The sequence below is a fragment of the Moschus berezovskii genome, chromosome 19, assembly GCF_049115385.1.
Source record: "Moschus berezovskii isolate FMDL1 chromosome 19, NW_MosBer_1.0, whole genome shotgun sequence".
Taxonomy (NCBI): domain Eukaryota; kingdom Metazoa; phylum Chordata; class Mammalia; order Artiodactyla; family Moschidae; genus Moschus; species Moschus berezovskii.
In genome coordinates, this window is record NC_142478.1 from 56,112,042 (window position 1) to 56,127,944 (window position 15,903).

The 15,903-nt window shown below is 35.6% G+C and overlaps 2 protein-coding genes across 6 annotated transcripts in view; one reads left to right on the plus strand and one right to left on the minus strand.

The window, feature by feature from the left end:
* The window catches only part of KNTC1 (kinetochore associated 1), a 101,852-nt gene that overhangs the window by 79,536 nt on the left and 6,413 nt on the right, over positions 1-15,903 (minus strand). The window lies entirely within an intron of this gene.
* On the plus strand, positions 96-15,690 carry RSRC2 (arginine and serine rich coiled-coil 2). 5 transcript variants are annotated; one of them, XM_055405706.2, is made up of 10 exons: positions 96-252; positions 3,966-4,122; positions 5,183-5,226; positions 7,627-7,839; positions 8,287-8,490; positions 9,494-9,616; positions 11,977-12,056; positions 13,349-13,581; positions 13,891-13,980; positions 15,040-15,690. In XM_055405706.2, the coding sequence occupies exons 2-10, from the start codon at positions 4,042-4,044 to the stop codon at positions 15,217-15,219; spliced, it is 1,248 nt and encodes a 415-aa protein (XP_055261681.1). In that variant the 5' UTR covers positions 96-252; positions 3,966-4,041; the 3' UTR covers positions 15,220-15,690. The 5 variants fall into 5 exon arrangements, with proteins under 5 accessions (XP_055261681.1, XP_055261682.1, XP_055261679.1 ...); XM_055405707.2 differs by having other exon boundaries at positions 13,352-13,581; XM_055405704.2 differs by having other exon boundaries at positions 7,649-7,839.

The window sequence follows — 15,903 nt, forward strand, 5'->3', positions numbered from 1 at the left end:
GCCCTCTCTCCGCCTTACCCGCTCCTTCAAAAGAACAACCAATCACCGTCTAACCTCGTTGCTACAGAAACTCTTATCCCCACCCCTTTTCCTCCCAGCAAGCTGTGCTGTGCGCTGGGCCTTTTCCCCTTTGTGCCATCCGGGTCTCTTGCGCGAGCGATTTAGTCTGTGGCGAAGCGTCGAAGCGGCCAGTACTGTGGAAAGCGGCAAGTAGAGGCGCCGCCGTTGCGGCCAAGACTCTGGACTATGGCGGTGGGTGCCAAATTTGAGTTTAAAATCATGGATATTTTCCTGTTACTCTCCAAAGAAGGGATGAGCGGCTTCCAGGGCTGTTGTCCGCGCTTGTGTGTGGACAAAATGGCGCCTTGGCCTTCTTCTGCGCCCGCCATCATGGCTGGCTGCTGTAGGGAGGGGGAAATAAGGCCCTGTTGTTGGGGGTGGGGAGCAGCAGGGAGTGTCTTTTTTTTTCCAGAACTTTCCTGTCTTTTTCCCAGTTTTTTGTTCCTTTTGGCTCACAGGACTGACTGCAGTTTAGCTTACTCACTAGTTAGTGGGTTATATTGAATTTCGTTAAGGCTTGGGCATTTATGTTCGCAGTGGGAGAGGGCTGGGGAAAAGAGAAAAGGGATCAGGGGTCGTCTCTGAAAAGTATTGGGTCAGAAAGGCGGTGCCTCTAAGGGACAGAACGCGAAAAGAGAGCGGTCTAGGAGCGATCATTTTGCCTACGCTCAATGAGACAATTCTAATCGCAAAATTTCAATTAGTGTTGCGTCTGCGTAAACCTTAGTTTATTCCTTAGTAAGCAGCTAGGGAACGAGTTTCTGGAAAGGAGTAGAAATTCGATTTAATTAGAATACTTTGAAACTACGAATTCGGACTGATGATGCTCCGTTTTGAAGTCTTTGAGAAACAATCAAGCCCTATCATTGGCGTTGTTATTTTAAATTTGAGTCCTTCATTGGTCCGTTTAATTTTAAATTAAAATTACAATTTCTCAATTACTTCTTGTGTAAAATAAGCCTACTTTGGATATGATACCCAATCCAGATGGATCGCATTATTGTGGGAATATTTCATCATACTTTACCCGGTTAAAAGAAAAATGCAAACATTTTGCATCCTTTAACACTGATTAAAAAGTTGTTTTCTCGCTTTCGAAAATAAATAGGATTATTACTCATATTGAAAAACTGGTAGTTTACTCAGCCTAATCATTGGGTTACTCCATCTGGCATTAGAAATCGTTAATCTGCCCCTCCCTGTCGCCCCTTTCCTAATCGATTTTAGAACTGGGTTTTTTGGTAACTGATTTAGAACCAATTTAAAACAGTCGGAAGGCTATTTGGTATTTGTGCAAATAATCGATTTAGTGTTTTCTTTTGTTTAAATCGTGACTTGGAAGAATATTGTTATACCTGAGTTCAGATGTTTAAAAAACGTTTGTTTCTTTAGTGCCTTGTTCGGTAGAAAGACACGATCCCCTGGAGATGTAGCCTAGTATTAAGTCCTATGTACTTCTTTTTGTACTGCGAAAACATTTGTATATTGTGTCTTGAGCCTCATTGAGGTTTTAAAGGAGATGTAAATTTTAAGAAACGATGATGTTTTTCTAATAGAACAAATGCTAAGTCAAGGCCATTTGCTTCCCTATTGCCGGACTTCCTTAATGTTAAGCATGTAGTTAAATAAACCATTGACTGAAAACTTGCGACCTGGGCTAGATGCTGGCATTTCCGTGGAAAGATTTTTAACTAGTCATGATGTCTGTAGAAGTGAATGAGATGTGCCGGTGGTTTCAGGTATGCTGTCTCAGTTGGACAGAAAAGTGGCATGCACTGAGAGAAGAGATAGCAGTGCTTGAAGTTTTTGCTGTTGCTCTATTTTATATCAGTGTAACTTGACCAACACATTGCACATCATAAACCTGTTAGAAACAATCCTTAAGAATAGTGATGAGGACAAGAATAAAAGAAAATAACCAGTGTTAGTGTGAAAATCAGAATCTTCTTTTGTTGTGTGATAAGAGTATCATATATTAATAGTAGACGGCAGCTGGAGTACCTTCTGTGGTGAGTCAGCTAATATTGCTGCATCTCATCTGTGGAATGAAAGTTGGGTCTGATTCTAAGGGACGAGAGCCTTTCTGCACAAAAGTTTTCTGACTCCAGATAGGACCCATATATAAAGAAGCAAGTATGCTCGAATGAGCCTCCCCAGTAGTTCTGTGCTTCCATTTGTTTCTTGTTTTTTGGTAACATTGTTAGACGCTTAACACATAATGTGTCTTTCATCCTAACCCAGTCTGTAAATCCCTCCCTTTAAATTTATTAGTTTATTCCTGAAGTGTCCAGCATCGAGTGAGTTGAGTGCATTTTTGACCCTCAGAAAATAGTCTGTGAAATAATGCAGCCTCTCAAACTTCACTTGTTAAATTACTGTCCATTTAGTTTACTTGGTGTTTGTTTTCTGGACTAATTTTCCTAAGAGAAGAAGTTCATTATCGTGCGATTATTCCTTCTGCTGAAAATGTATAGTAATTCACCATTTATCCAATCCAAATTTGTTTCTGTAAAGAGCAAGTTGGTAAATGTTTTAGGCATTGTGGACCACATACAGCATACAGTCTCTTGTCACATTTCTCGCTTGCTTGTTTTAACAACCCTTTTAAAAATGTAAAAGTCCTTCTTAGGGGCCATACTTTGCCAATTCATGCCCTAAGTAATTAGCTCCTCAGGCATATTAGCATATTGACTCTTTCATATTCCCTCTCTGGTCAGATAGGTCACCACCTTCTACATACGCTGAAACTGTTTTCCCTGCCCTTTATCAGAATCTGACATTAAGGTGCTAGTTTCTTCTATGACTTACTTAAATCAGTTTCTTACAGAAATACATTTTTTAATGGAAAACTAATAACTGGAATTCGTTTCTTCATTTATTGGTTGATCTCTGTGCTGAGTACTATGTCATGATCAAGGCATAGGAAGTTTCCTTTTTAAAAAGTGTTCCCTTTTGTAAACTGGAAAACAAAGAGCTGATAGTTAAATGAAGGACCCTACTCTCAGGTAGGTCTCTCAGAGCGAGTATACACTTGACTGTTCCTTTCCATTTTTAAAGTTTATATTGTGTAACTTATAAAATACTTTAAAGCAGAAACAATGTTTCCATGCTGCTGCTGCTGCTAAGTCACTTCAGTCGTGTCAGACTCTGTGTGACTCCACAGAAGGAAGCCCACCAGGCTCCCCCTTCCCTGGGATTGTCCATTCAAGAACACTGGAGTGGGTTGCCATTTCCTTCTCCAGTGTGTGAAAGTGAAAAGTGAAAGTGAAGTCGCTCAGTCGTGTCCGACCCTTAGCCATAGCCCAAAGCATATGTGAGGAGAGGCAGACTTGGAGAAGCTCTGTGCCAAGGGGTTTTCATTAAAGAGGGTTAATGAAATTAAGATTGGGCTCTCAGATAGCTAAGTTAATTTTCTGGGGTTTTTTCTTGTATAGTATTCTAGAAGCATTCTGCTTTTTAAGATTTTGCAGTCGTCAGTCTTTTTAACCTTTCACAGCTCATTTAAAATGCCTTTTTAAGCTATGCCCATGTAGTAAAGGCAAATAAATGAATTCAGAGATCTAAAATGGACTCTTTTCTCTGCTTAAGTATTTATTGGAAATACTTGGACCCTTATTTTCCCCTTCCTCGTTGTTTTGAAAGATGTAAAAACAATGATTTTAAAAATCCATCCAGTTACATATGTTTGTTTGGTATTGGGTTAGTCATTTCAGTTTATTCAGACTTACTTACCAAGTATAAAGCATATTTAGCCACTTGGAAATCAGCTGTTCTGATTACTTGATTTTCTTTTTTTAATTATGTAAAACCCAAAGATAAGTGTCTTTACTTCCCTCTCTTTTAAGAAATTGAAAGCATTTTAAAAGCAATTAAGAATTTACAAAGATTTTTCTTTGAACTTGTAGGCTAGTGACACAGAACGAGATGGACTAGCCCCAGAAAAAACATCCCCAGATACAGATAAGAAAAAAGAGCAGTCCGATGTATCTGTTTCTCCTAGAGCCTCAAAACATCATTATTCAAGATCTCGGTCAAGATCAAGAGAAAGAAAACGAAAGTCAGGTAAGAATTGCTAGAAATGTTACCACTACCAGCATTTCTATAATCCATGTAGAAATGTAAAAGATATTAGTTTACTGATACAGTTAATATGTATTCTGCGAATTGAGAAATGAATAGTGAAAAGTGCATTGGTATTTTGGTGCAGAATTTTTCAGTTAGGACTACAAATGTCCCAATACATACAGAAGTTTCATAATTTGTCAAACTGTATGCTTTAACTTGTGTCACAGTAATATTAACCCTAGAGGTTTAAATTTTCTCCTTTTAACACAGGCAAAACAATATTTTGAAAGATGCAGTCTAGGCAGTGGTATATTCTGAATTTATTTAACATCTTTGACACAAGTTACAAGACCATTTTTAACCTTGATTTTCTTTTTAACTTAATGTTAGAATATTTCTGAAAGCAAGAGTTATGTTTTGAAATGCTCTTTGTTAATTTCTTTTTTAAAAAACTAGACTGATGTGGCATAGAAAGCATGCTGTGTTGCTAATGAATCAATACTTAAATGAGAAGTAGAATAGAAATGAGTTTAATAAAAGTTTTAAGACCTGGGGTCTAGTTATTTCTTTTTTGTACCCACAGATAATCATCTGCAAAATGGTTTAGTGTGATTTTTATCTATATATTGGAAACTGTGCAGTATCATCACAACTACTTTTTAAAGGAATTTTTCTGAACTGTAACATCCAAGTTTGCTGTGTAATAGGAAACAAGATGGACTGGACAGAATGTTTTGTAAAATACTAAGAATCTGTGGCCACCTAAAAGTTTCTGTTTGGTCATGTGTCATAGAACATGGACTTTTTGTGGAACCTCTTTTGCTTACTTACTTGATTATATTCTGGTTTACTCAGATTGCTTGATTTGTTTCAAATATATGACATAGGATAATCCCACCCCTGCCATAAAAAATAGGCTTTAGAGGGTTTACTTGACTAGTAAATATTTAATAAATTCTTTAGTTAGGCAAATGGACAGTTCTTTGTGTGAGTTTTGGAATTTATGTTTGAGATGTCTTTATATGTTTATTAATAGTGAACTTCTGTGTGTTCACAGATAATGAAGGAAGAAAACACAGGAGCCGGAGCAGAAGCAAAGAGGTAATTAACACTTTGTAGTGAATAGGCACTTTAAAATACTTGTAAAGTATTTGGTAGAAATGTTTGTGTGAATATATGACATTGTCAAGGTAAGTACCAAAACTTGAAATTTAAAGGTTTAATTGAGTTATAAAATAAGCATGATTTGGATTCATCATTTTTTCGAGAAGATAGTTGTTTATATGAAAAGTTCATTCAGAAACTATTAATATGTTATGTTGTGAAAATATTCACCATAAAAATTTCATATGAAGAATATAATTGGTTTTTTAGGCCTGTTGCACAGAGCTTCCATTAATCTGAAGTCCCGAGTCTCCTTATGCCTTACGACTGCTGAGGATTTTTAAATAGCAATCATTCTTAAGTAGCAGTACTCTAGATATCTATGGGCTACTTTTTCTTTGTGGAAGGTAACAAGAGTCCTTTTCATTAGTAAACTCGTTCCCTAATAGTAATACTGAATTTTGAAATAAAAGCGTCAGTGAAGGACAGCTGGAAAGGTGGCAGTGACAGCAAAACTTGAGGATAAAGACAGCAGCTGTATTGCAGAAGAGATAACTTGCCCACCTGAGAAGACAAGGAATGAGCCAACAAAGGAAGAGCAGAAGTAGAAGCCAAAAGGGAGGAGAGTCTCATGGGGGCTGGGCAAGGGACTCCTTAAACAAATGTGGGCAGGGACTTCACCTCTTCCCCTAATGGAAGCTCTGTTAAATTTTTAATTTAGGAGAGTTTTTGTGAAAATGACTATTTTGTTTAGCTCACATGATAACATTTCTATAATAAATCATACTCAGCGTGCTAATGCGCGAAGAGACTGAACTGAAGACGCTGCAGACTCAGATAGCAAAATAATAAGCCTACTTCATGATAAGGTAACTATTAGTCATTCAAACTCCTATTTCCCTTAAGTATATCTTAAATCAGTTAAGGGTTTTAAATGGTTTTTTTCTTTTTAAAAATAATAGTAATGTTATGTTTGGAAAACTGGTTTAAAAGAAACTCTAAAACTTGTGCAAGCTTAACCACTTAAAGCTTTTCCACTTTGCCACCATATGGCAAAATCAAGAAAGTAGTGTTTTATAAGCTCATATAGAGAACTGGCATTGAAACTAAACTTTAGCTGTGTCTCCAGGTCTCTTATTTTTCTGCAAAATAATGAATTACATACTGTGACCCTTTTCAGATGTATCATCATGCATGTTCCAAAATGTTTGACCAAGTTTTTTGTTTTTAAGAAAAGTTAATCTTGGAGGAAATATGCTAAGGTCTAGTTTGGAAACTATGAGCTAACTGTCCTCTTGTAGTTTGGGCATCAAATATGGGGTCTGGTTTCAACTCTCCTAATGTAACTTTGTGACTTCAGGTCTTAGTCGTATGTAAAGTAAGGGGAATTAGAGGATCTGAGTTTCCTTCTAGCTTTAAAATTGTGATTCTGAAATGTCCAGGATTGTAAGCTTTAGCTATAAGGATGGATCTGACAAATCTAATGTGGGGGGGAAATTTAACATTTAGCACTTTGTAATTCAGTGAGTGTAGGATGGAGACTTGATCATACAATTGATTTAGCTCAGTCTCTGAATGCATATGTTGTGAAAGCAAAAGCCTCAATTTTTATAATGCTTCAGAATATGGGGAAAGTGTGTATTATGTAATGGTATAGGGATTAATTGTGTTATACCTAGTTTGATTTCATAAAAATTAAAAGATATGGTTGCCATTTTCTACCCTAGGTACATGAAATGTAATAGAACTCCAAGCCTGTTGTGATATTGCAAGATGAAAAGTGATTGCTTCACAGTGTAGACATTGGGAGAAAAATCAAGAGCCGTCTTTAAGAAAGGATGTGGCAGTATAGCTATATAAAAAGGACACTTAACTCTGCGTAAAGTAATTTGAAATTGCAGAAAACATTTATACTTAGGTTAATTTTACTTAACTACCTAATTGGAAATGCATTTTCTGCTGCATTTCTGTGTCCTTATCTTCATTATTGTTAACTTATTGTGTACTCTGGAATTAGAAGTTGTTGTGTATATATATGGTCTGTTTCTCTAGAAGGTTTGTTGGAAATTTGAAAAAATTTCATACATGTTTACTTCCCTTTTAGATAAAAGAAACAACAGGGATTTCTGTTTTTCTGAAATAATGGTTTATATTATTTTAACATTGAAAGTCATTGTTTTAATTGTGATATTGAAAATATTTTGGGGTAGAAACTGCATTTGGGGGTGTATAAGGAAAAAGTAAAATTAGTATATATTTGCCACATTTGGGTGATGTGAAACTAGATCTTTTTTTTTTTAATTTGCCACACACTCCTAAGGTTACTAATGTTGCATCACAACATTTTTGCTTCTGATACCCATACTAACTCTCTTTGTTGCACTATTTTCCTGAAAGAACCAACTTCTTCTTAAAACAGGCAAGAAGACATGAATCCAAAGATAAGTCGTCTAAGAAACACAAGTCTGAGGAACATAATGACAAAGAACATTCTTCTGATAAAGGAAGAGAGCGACTAAATTCGTCTGAAAATGGTGAGGACAGACACAAACGTAAAGAAAGAAAATCATCAAGAGGCAGAAGTCACTCAAGGTCTAGGTCTCGGGAAAGGTAAGTAGGTTTTCCTAAGTTAATGCCTTCTGCAGAACTTCTAAATTACATAAAAAGTTTACATTAACAGAGCAGCACAACAAAATCTTGGTTAGAAAATTTGGAATTTTTAACTTTTTAATTTGTATTTTACAGTGAAAAAAATTACTGAAAACTATATATAGTTTGTCCTCTCCTATTGCTGGTGTAGGATTTGTTTGCTGCTAACTATTAAGCTAAATCTTAAATTGGGATAGGAAACATTCCATTTTTGACATTATCACGTTATTCTCTGGGAAGCATCATCAAATAAGAACAAAGGTCTATTTTTTGTGTAACTCCTTTCATTAAAAAACTTCAGTTACACAACACAAGAGTATTGTCTGCTTATACTGCAGATAATTCATAATGTCTATAATTGAACACAGAACTCTTAAATAACTGAAAATTTGTGTGCTTTCATTTCAGGCGTCATCGTAGTAGAAGCAGAGAGCGGAAGAAGTCAAGATCCAGGAGTAGGGATAGGAAGAAGTCAAGATCCAGAAGCAGAGAGAGGAAGAAATCACGATCCAGAAGCAGGGAAAGAAAACGTCGGATCCGATCTCGTTCCCGCTCAAGATCAAGACATAGGCATAGGAGTAGAAGCAGGAGTAGGACAAGGAGTAGAAGTCGGTAGGTACTCATCATCTTGAATAAACTCAGATAGGAACAGGGTCTGATAGGTCAGGCTTAGAGAGGTTAAGTAACTTGCGCAAGACGTTCAGTATCATACTGTTCCTAAATGGTAAGGGTCGGACGTGGTGAAAGCAAAGTCAGTACATGGGCTCAATCTACCATACTGGTTTATTTTCTCAGATATTCAGAAGATGAGCTTATTAGTTTAAACTTGTCTTGATTGGAAGGAGGCTTTAATTTATTGAAACTGGAAGTTCAATAAAGATTATTTCATTATCAGTATTTAAAGAATAGGTTTATTCTCTACAAAGCCATTATTAATAGTGTTCAGTTGGGCCACTCAGTTGTATTTGACTCTGTGATCCCGTGGACTAATAGTGTATTATATCTATATTCACAGGTACTGGTATAAAGTTAGTGGGAAAGTTTCTTTGCTAAATTATTGCTCCTTAAGTCAAACAGCCTATAAAAGGCTGAAATATGGGTATAAGTGCACTTACACTTATTATAAGAACTTGGGTTTGTCACTTGTATGATCAGTTAACCTATTCTACATACTGACCTTGTTGTTTAGTGGCTAAGTCGTGTCCACTGTTTTGCTACCCCATGGCCTATAGCTTGCCAAGATCTGTCCATGGGACTTTGCAGGCAAGAATACTGGAGTGGGTTGCTGTTTCCTTCTCCAGGGGATCTTCCTGACCCAGGGCTCAAACCTGTGTCTCATACATTGGCAGGCCGATTCTTGACTGCGGAGCCACCAGGGAAGCACACGTATTGACCTACACAAGTGTAAAATTACTAATCTACATGTCTTTTAACTTTTGCAACATTGGACGTAATAGGACGAAATTGGAAACAACCTAAATGTCATCTGAAAAAGGAGTGCTTATGTGAATTTATGGGAAAACTAGTCTTACACAGTTTGAACTATGTAACCATTATTTTGACTCAGAAAAGTATTACTTGGCTATACTGACGTGTAAAATATGACTTATTAAAGAGATAGGAAGAAGAGAATTGAAAAACCAAGAAGATTTAGCAGAAGTTTAAGCCGAACTCCTAGTCCACCTCCCTTTAGAGGCAGAAACACAGCAATGGATGCACAAGAAGCTTTAGCTCGGAGGTGTGTATATTTTTGTTTGATGCATTTTTTTTCTCCTTTTCATCTTGAAATGGATACTCAATTGTGTAGGGTAAATGAATGCTTTCAGTCAGAGAAGAATTCAAACAACTAAATGTAGCCATGACTACTTGTGGCACCTTTGTGATAGAGCTATGTAAGTCGTTTGTTAATCCTGGAAAGGGTACTTCTGCAGCAGTTGCTTTTTCTCTTCCATGATTCATTCATTCATTTTTCTCCAATCTAGACTTATAAATATTTTCAGTTTGCAATTGGAAACGTTTTTAAAAATCCTAAATCTGATCTAAGAACTCTGTTCATTTTGTCTCTAAAACTGCTTTGTCATTACGTTCTTTGTTCCTAAGAAAACAGTCTCTGAAAATAAGTAGAATTCTGTCAATAATTTTCTTATTTTGAAGGTGGCAAATAATAAGCCAGTTTATTTGATCTTAAAATTTTTACTGCTAATATCATAGAAAGATCACTGTATTTTTAAATTTTCTAATGTTTCAAAGATGGGTGACTGTGGGACCACACAACAAGAGGGCTATCTAACTAAATCTGCAAACCATTGACTGAAACCTGATAGAGGCAAGAAGTAAAGTAAAATACAAGCCCTTGTTTGCAGGTTTTCCCACATTCTGAAAACTAAAATCTTTTGATTTTGATTTTTTTTTTCTCTATGAAATTGAGTTTGTATTTTTTTTTTTCATTACAAAAATACAGTTATCTCAATGTAACCTGATGGGCTGCTGCCCTGCGAACCCAGCCTGGCAGAAACTCCAGCTGAACAGCAGCAGCAAAGGTGTGAGCTCACCCCTTCCTCATTCCATTCACCTTAGTGAATGGTGTTGATTCCAAACCTGCAATGGCCATTTAAAATATGCAAACAAAAAGTTGTCAATCACTTTCTTCCTGAAACTAAAATCAACGGAGTTAGGAAATAATTTTCCACAGTATCTGAACTAATTTATGAAGAATAGTCTGTTAACTCTGATCATGAATTTTTTTGTGTTTTATTTTTTGATTTTATTAAAGTTGAGTCTGTGACTAGCCTCTAAAACTGACTTAGTCTCCTGAGTGATTTTCAGATGACAATACATGAAACACTCTAATTTCAGAATACCAAATTATTCTTTGGCTACATTGAAATTTGAAGGGTGGTTGGTTGTTGTTAAACTATAGTATGTAGACCTTTTTTTGTTTCTTTTTTGTTTTTAAATAACAATTTTAAAACTATGTTTGAAATATTTTAAGTATTTATAAATCTACATTTTAACATTAATTCTAATCAGAAACTTTTGTTTCAAAGGACAAGTTCAAGGCTTTACTACATGCCTTTTATGTGTGCAAGATTGCTATATTCCTTTTATGTAAATTTCAGCAATTGTCAAAGGGAATGCCAGTTTTCTACCACTGTATTTTACCCATAGTGCCCGCTGCTCCCCTCCCCCAAAAAACTTTTCCCCAATCCTTGCCTCTTTATACCATGTTAAAAGGAGGGAAGGGCAGTGTTTAACTTATGATTGGTAAATCAAGGAGTCTTCAAAGAAGAAAAGGGATTTCTCTTTCAGGAACTCATTATGAAGATAACATTACTTAAGATTTGCAATATAGCAGGCGCTGACTTGACAGCACATTTTGTTTAGTATGTGTATTCGTTAGTGAATTTAGTGTGAACCAGAATTTGTTTTGCTTGGGGATGAGTTTGTGTTTCCTGTTTCCAATTCCTTTACTAATTTCTTCATCTCCTAAGAATAATTTTCTAATAGTTTTTTCCCTGTTTTATTAGATTATAGGTAGGGTTTGCTTGCCCTTTTAGAAATTTTATTTTTGGCTTTTTAATTTCCATTAATTTAGAGACCAATAAAGTCTGTTTAAATATAAATATCATCTGCATGTTTTGATTGGCCTTACTCCCAATCAGCCTCACTTAAGAAGCTTTTAGGTAATTCTGTAAATTATTGAACATACCCTAAAATTTACTCAGATATATTTTTTCAGTGTCTCAGATTTGCAAGGTTAAATTTTATCCTTCTCCTGTAACCAGCACTGATGAAGTCTGAATAATTTTTATCTCTTAACCATTTTAACCATTCTCTGGGAACTGTATATGAAAGCAATTAGAGTTGTTGACTATTCGGTAAATTTAAAAATGTTTAAAACCAGTATTGAAATACCATTGGATTGTGACTGATACCATCTTAAGAATGATTGCTTTTTTTCTCACATGCAGATGTCAGTTTGGGGAAAATACTAAATTTATTTAAAATTCTATATAGTGTTTTGTGCCTGCACATGTATATATATAGAGATAAATGTTGGCTTTATGTTGTTATTTTTTATTAAATTGTCTTTGACAGGTTGGAAAGGGCAAAGAAATTACAAGAACAAAGAGAAAAGGAAATGGTTGAAAAACAAAAACAACAAGAAATAGCTGCAGGTAACTTTTTCTTCTTTATTATGGATCTATGGCATTTTAAAAATCATTTCTGACTTGTGAATGTGTTATTTTTGTTTGTTGTGTGTGTGTGTTTAGGTTTTTTTTTTTTAATCATTTTTGGTTGCTCTGGGTCTTCGTTGCTGCACACAGGCTTTCTCCAGTCGCAGTGGCTTCTCTTGTTACAGAGCATATGCTCCAGGTGCACAGTCTTTATTAGTGGCAGCACATAGGCTCTCTCTAGTTGTGGTACATGAGCTTTAGTTGCTCCACGGTGTGTGGAATCTCCTTAGACTAGAAATTGAACACATTTCCCCTGCATTGGCAGTCAGGGTTCTATTCTCTGTAACACCAGGAAGTCCTGAACATGTTATTTTTAGTGTAATTTCCCTACCTCATAAAACTTTTTTTGTGCTATATTTCTGATTTGGTCAGTGTAGATAATTTTGACAAGTGAATAGTGACTACTACTGTTCATGTAGCATCTTAGCCATCACTGCTTAAGGAATCCCAAGTTTTTATATATGACATAAACACACTGCCTGTGGATGTTTTAGAGGTGATCAAAGAGAGCTTGTACGAAATGTAATCTGGAAGGTAGAAGTACCAGACCTGATATATAAGACTTGGGCCAGGTATCTGTTAAGTGAGTGTAATAACCTGTTTGGGTTTCCTAGGTGGCTCAGTGATAAGAATCCGCCTGTTAGTGCAGGAAATGTGGGTTTGATCCCTGGATTGAGAAGATCCCCTGGAGAAGGAAATGGCAATCCACTCCAGTCTTCTTGCCTGGAAAATCCCATGAACAGAGGAGCTTGGCAGTCTACAGTCCATGGGGTTGCAAAGGATCAGACACGATTTAGCAACTAAACAACAACCACCTGTTTAATAGTTTTAAATGTTTCTTATGAGTTTCAAATGAGATATAGTGAAATCATATTGTGACCTATCAAGAACCATACAAATGAAAGTTATTAAAAGTTTAGCTACAGTCACCATAATTCATTTCCATTGAAATCATACACCTTTTTCATGTTTACAGAATTCTCTTTATCCTCAGAGAAGAAAATGAAGTTTAGTTCATACAAGGAATTATATGCAGAAATGTCTATTGATGAATACATTGTTAATAATACATTATTAATGAATACATTATTGCTTTATAAGCTTAACATTTTTTTATATTTGGTGAAAATATTCTGCCTTTTTGCAGCTTAGTAGCTCTTGCATACAAATAATATGTTACTGTAAATTAAGATGCTTATTTTCATTAAAATCCATACTTGCTTCCTCATCAGCAGCTGCCGCTACTGGAGGTTCTGTTCTCAATGTTGCTGCCCTCTTGGCATCAGGAACACAAGTAACTCCTCAGATAGCTATGGCAGCTCAGATGGCAGCCTTGCAGGCGAAAGCTTTGGCAGAGACTGGAATAGCTGTACCTAGCTATTACAACCCAGCAGCTGTGAATCCAATGAAATTTGCTGAACAGGAGAAAAAAAGGAAAATGCTATGGCAAGGCAAGAAAGAAGGAGTAAGTTTTCTTATTCCCCTCTTTTGTTGTTGATTTCTAAGTTAGAAAAATTCATTTGGATTGGAAGAGTTTGGGTTTCTCTTTCTTGCTACAGTTATTAATTCTGGGGGAAAAATGCGTGATCTAAGTCAGACTTTCAGAGAAAACCAGTATGCCCATATATGTTTTCATATTAAGACAATTACCAACTCCACTGATAGAATGTCATAAATGGTTTTTTTTACTTAAGCTGTATTATGGAAAATTTTAGTATCCTAATAAAAGATGTTTAAATTTTACATATCCTAAAAGTTCATTGTTTCTTAACAGGACAAATCCCAGTCTGCTGAAATATGGGAGAAATTGAATTTTGGAAACAAGGACCAAAACGTCAAATTTAGGAAATTAATGGGTATTAAGGTGAGTTACACACTTTGTATTAAGACTCACATTAATTTATATCTTTAGGGTAACATTGGTTCTCAAATGTTATTTTAGTGATATTCCATCTTTGGATATTTTCTGGTGCTTTTTTATTTTTAAAGTTCATTTTATAGTGGAGTATAGTTGATTAAGAATGTTGTGATAGTTTCAGATGAGCAGCAAAGGAACTCAGCCATACATACATATGTATTCATTCTCCCCTTCCCTTTCCATTAGGCTGCCACCTAACATTAAGCATAGTTCCCTTTGCTATACATCTAAGTGCATTTTCATTTATGTTCTCTAGGTTAATTTTGAGAATAGAACATAAATGAAAACACACTGGACCAATAAATTAATCACTAGCTGACAATAGAGATTGTTAAATTTGATTAAATATTTTTTGATAGAGTGTTAAGGTTTAACTGTCAGCAGACCTTCTTTATTTTTTTTTAAATATTATTTTTGGCTGCATCATGTCTCAGTTGTGACATGCAGGGTCTTTTTTATGGACTTAATTGCCGCATGGCGTATGGGATATTAGTTTCCTGACAAGGAATGGAACCTGTATCCACTGTTGGAAGGCAGCTTCCCAACCAGTGGACCATCTCCTTTAAAGGAGATGTAGAAGGTTGTGTTTTTTTTTACTGAATAATGTATAGATATACAAATGCAGTATTGGGTTTTGTACAGTAACCTGATAATGTCCACAAATGTTCAAATATTGATCATTACTAAGGGAGTTGGTTTTTCATTGAAAAGATGTTTGACTTAAACTTGATCCCCATTTTCTACTTACTTTTCTTCTAGACATTTATTCACATAGTTTTTCATGTTCTACATGTTCTTTCTCATTCCCACTGAATGAAGTTGATTTTTGTTAACATCTTCTATCCCAGTACCAAGAATGGACATTGCCTTGAACGATGAATTGAAGCTAAGTGAGATCAAATATATACTGCAAAAATATGATCTACCAGGACTTTTAAGTGAGAGAAGTACTTTCTAATCTAGGTGAATTCATCTTAATAGTATATTTTTGTATCTGTTGCTTAGAGTGAAGATGAAGCTGGATGTAGCTCTGTTGATGAAGAAAGTTACAAGACACTGAAACAGCAGGAAGAAGTATTTAGAAATCTAGATGCTCAGTATGAAATGGCAAGATCACAAACCCACACACAGAGAGGAATGGGTTTGGGTTTCACATCATCAATGCGAGGAATGGACACAGTTTGAAGAAGATCACACTTTATATTTGGGACTTTTATAGACTTCTGGTTCTGATGTCAGGTCCTTGTTCACCGAACAGCTAGCATTCTAGCTTGCATGGGTGTTGCATTGACTTTAATTTATTGAAAAATACGATTTTTTTGTAAATATCAGATCAGTGATACTGGTGTTAGTGTTGTAATCAGGTTAAACCCACTTCCATTAAACTTGACAGGACTATAGAAGGACAATATTTTTTAGTTCATGAATTCTACTTTTCAAATATATAAAAGCTGCAGGTGGGATAAATATCTCATACATGAATTTTTGGTGTCCGCTGTCTTGTGTACTTTTTGTACTTAACCTTGTACAGTTATTTTCATCTCTTGAAACATGAAAGAAATGTTATGTAGATGTTCTTTAGAAGATCTGGCCATTTGGTACATAATCCAGCACAAATAAGCTGGGTGGTAATGATAATAAAATTGGTTTTCTCAAGACTGGTGTTAATTTAAGTTACCTGGAATTCTTATTTGAATTTGTTTTATGGTTTCTATGGCATTTTGCAATTTCTGTTAGAAGACACTGGCTGGAAATTCCTTTTTTTATTTTTTAAGAACAACTATGCTATAGGCAATACCATGGTGAGCAAAAATGTAAAAGGAAGTTGGGAGCAGTGAAAAAACTTACTAAAATAATACTGTTTTCCTA

Coding starts and splice junctions, on each gene's coding strand:
- RSRC2 (XM_055405704.2), top strand. Junction 13,582..13,890: donor GGCAAGGCAAGAAAGAAGGA/GTAAGTTTTCTT, acceptor GTTTCTTAACAG/GACAAATCCCAGTCTGCTGA. Junction 13,981..15,039: donor GGAAATTAATGGGTATTAAG/GTGAGTTACACA, acceptor TCTGTTGCTTAG/AGTGAAGATGAAGCTGGATG.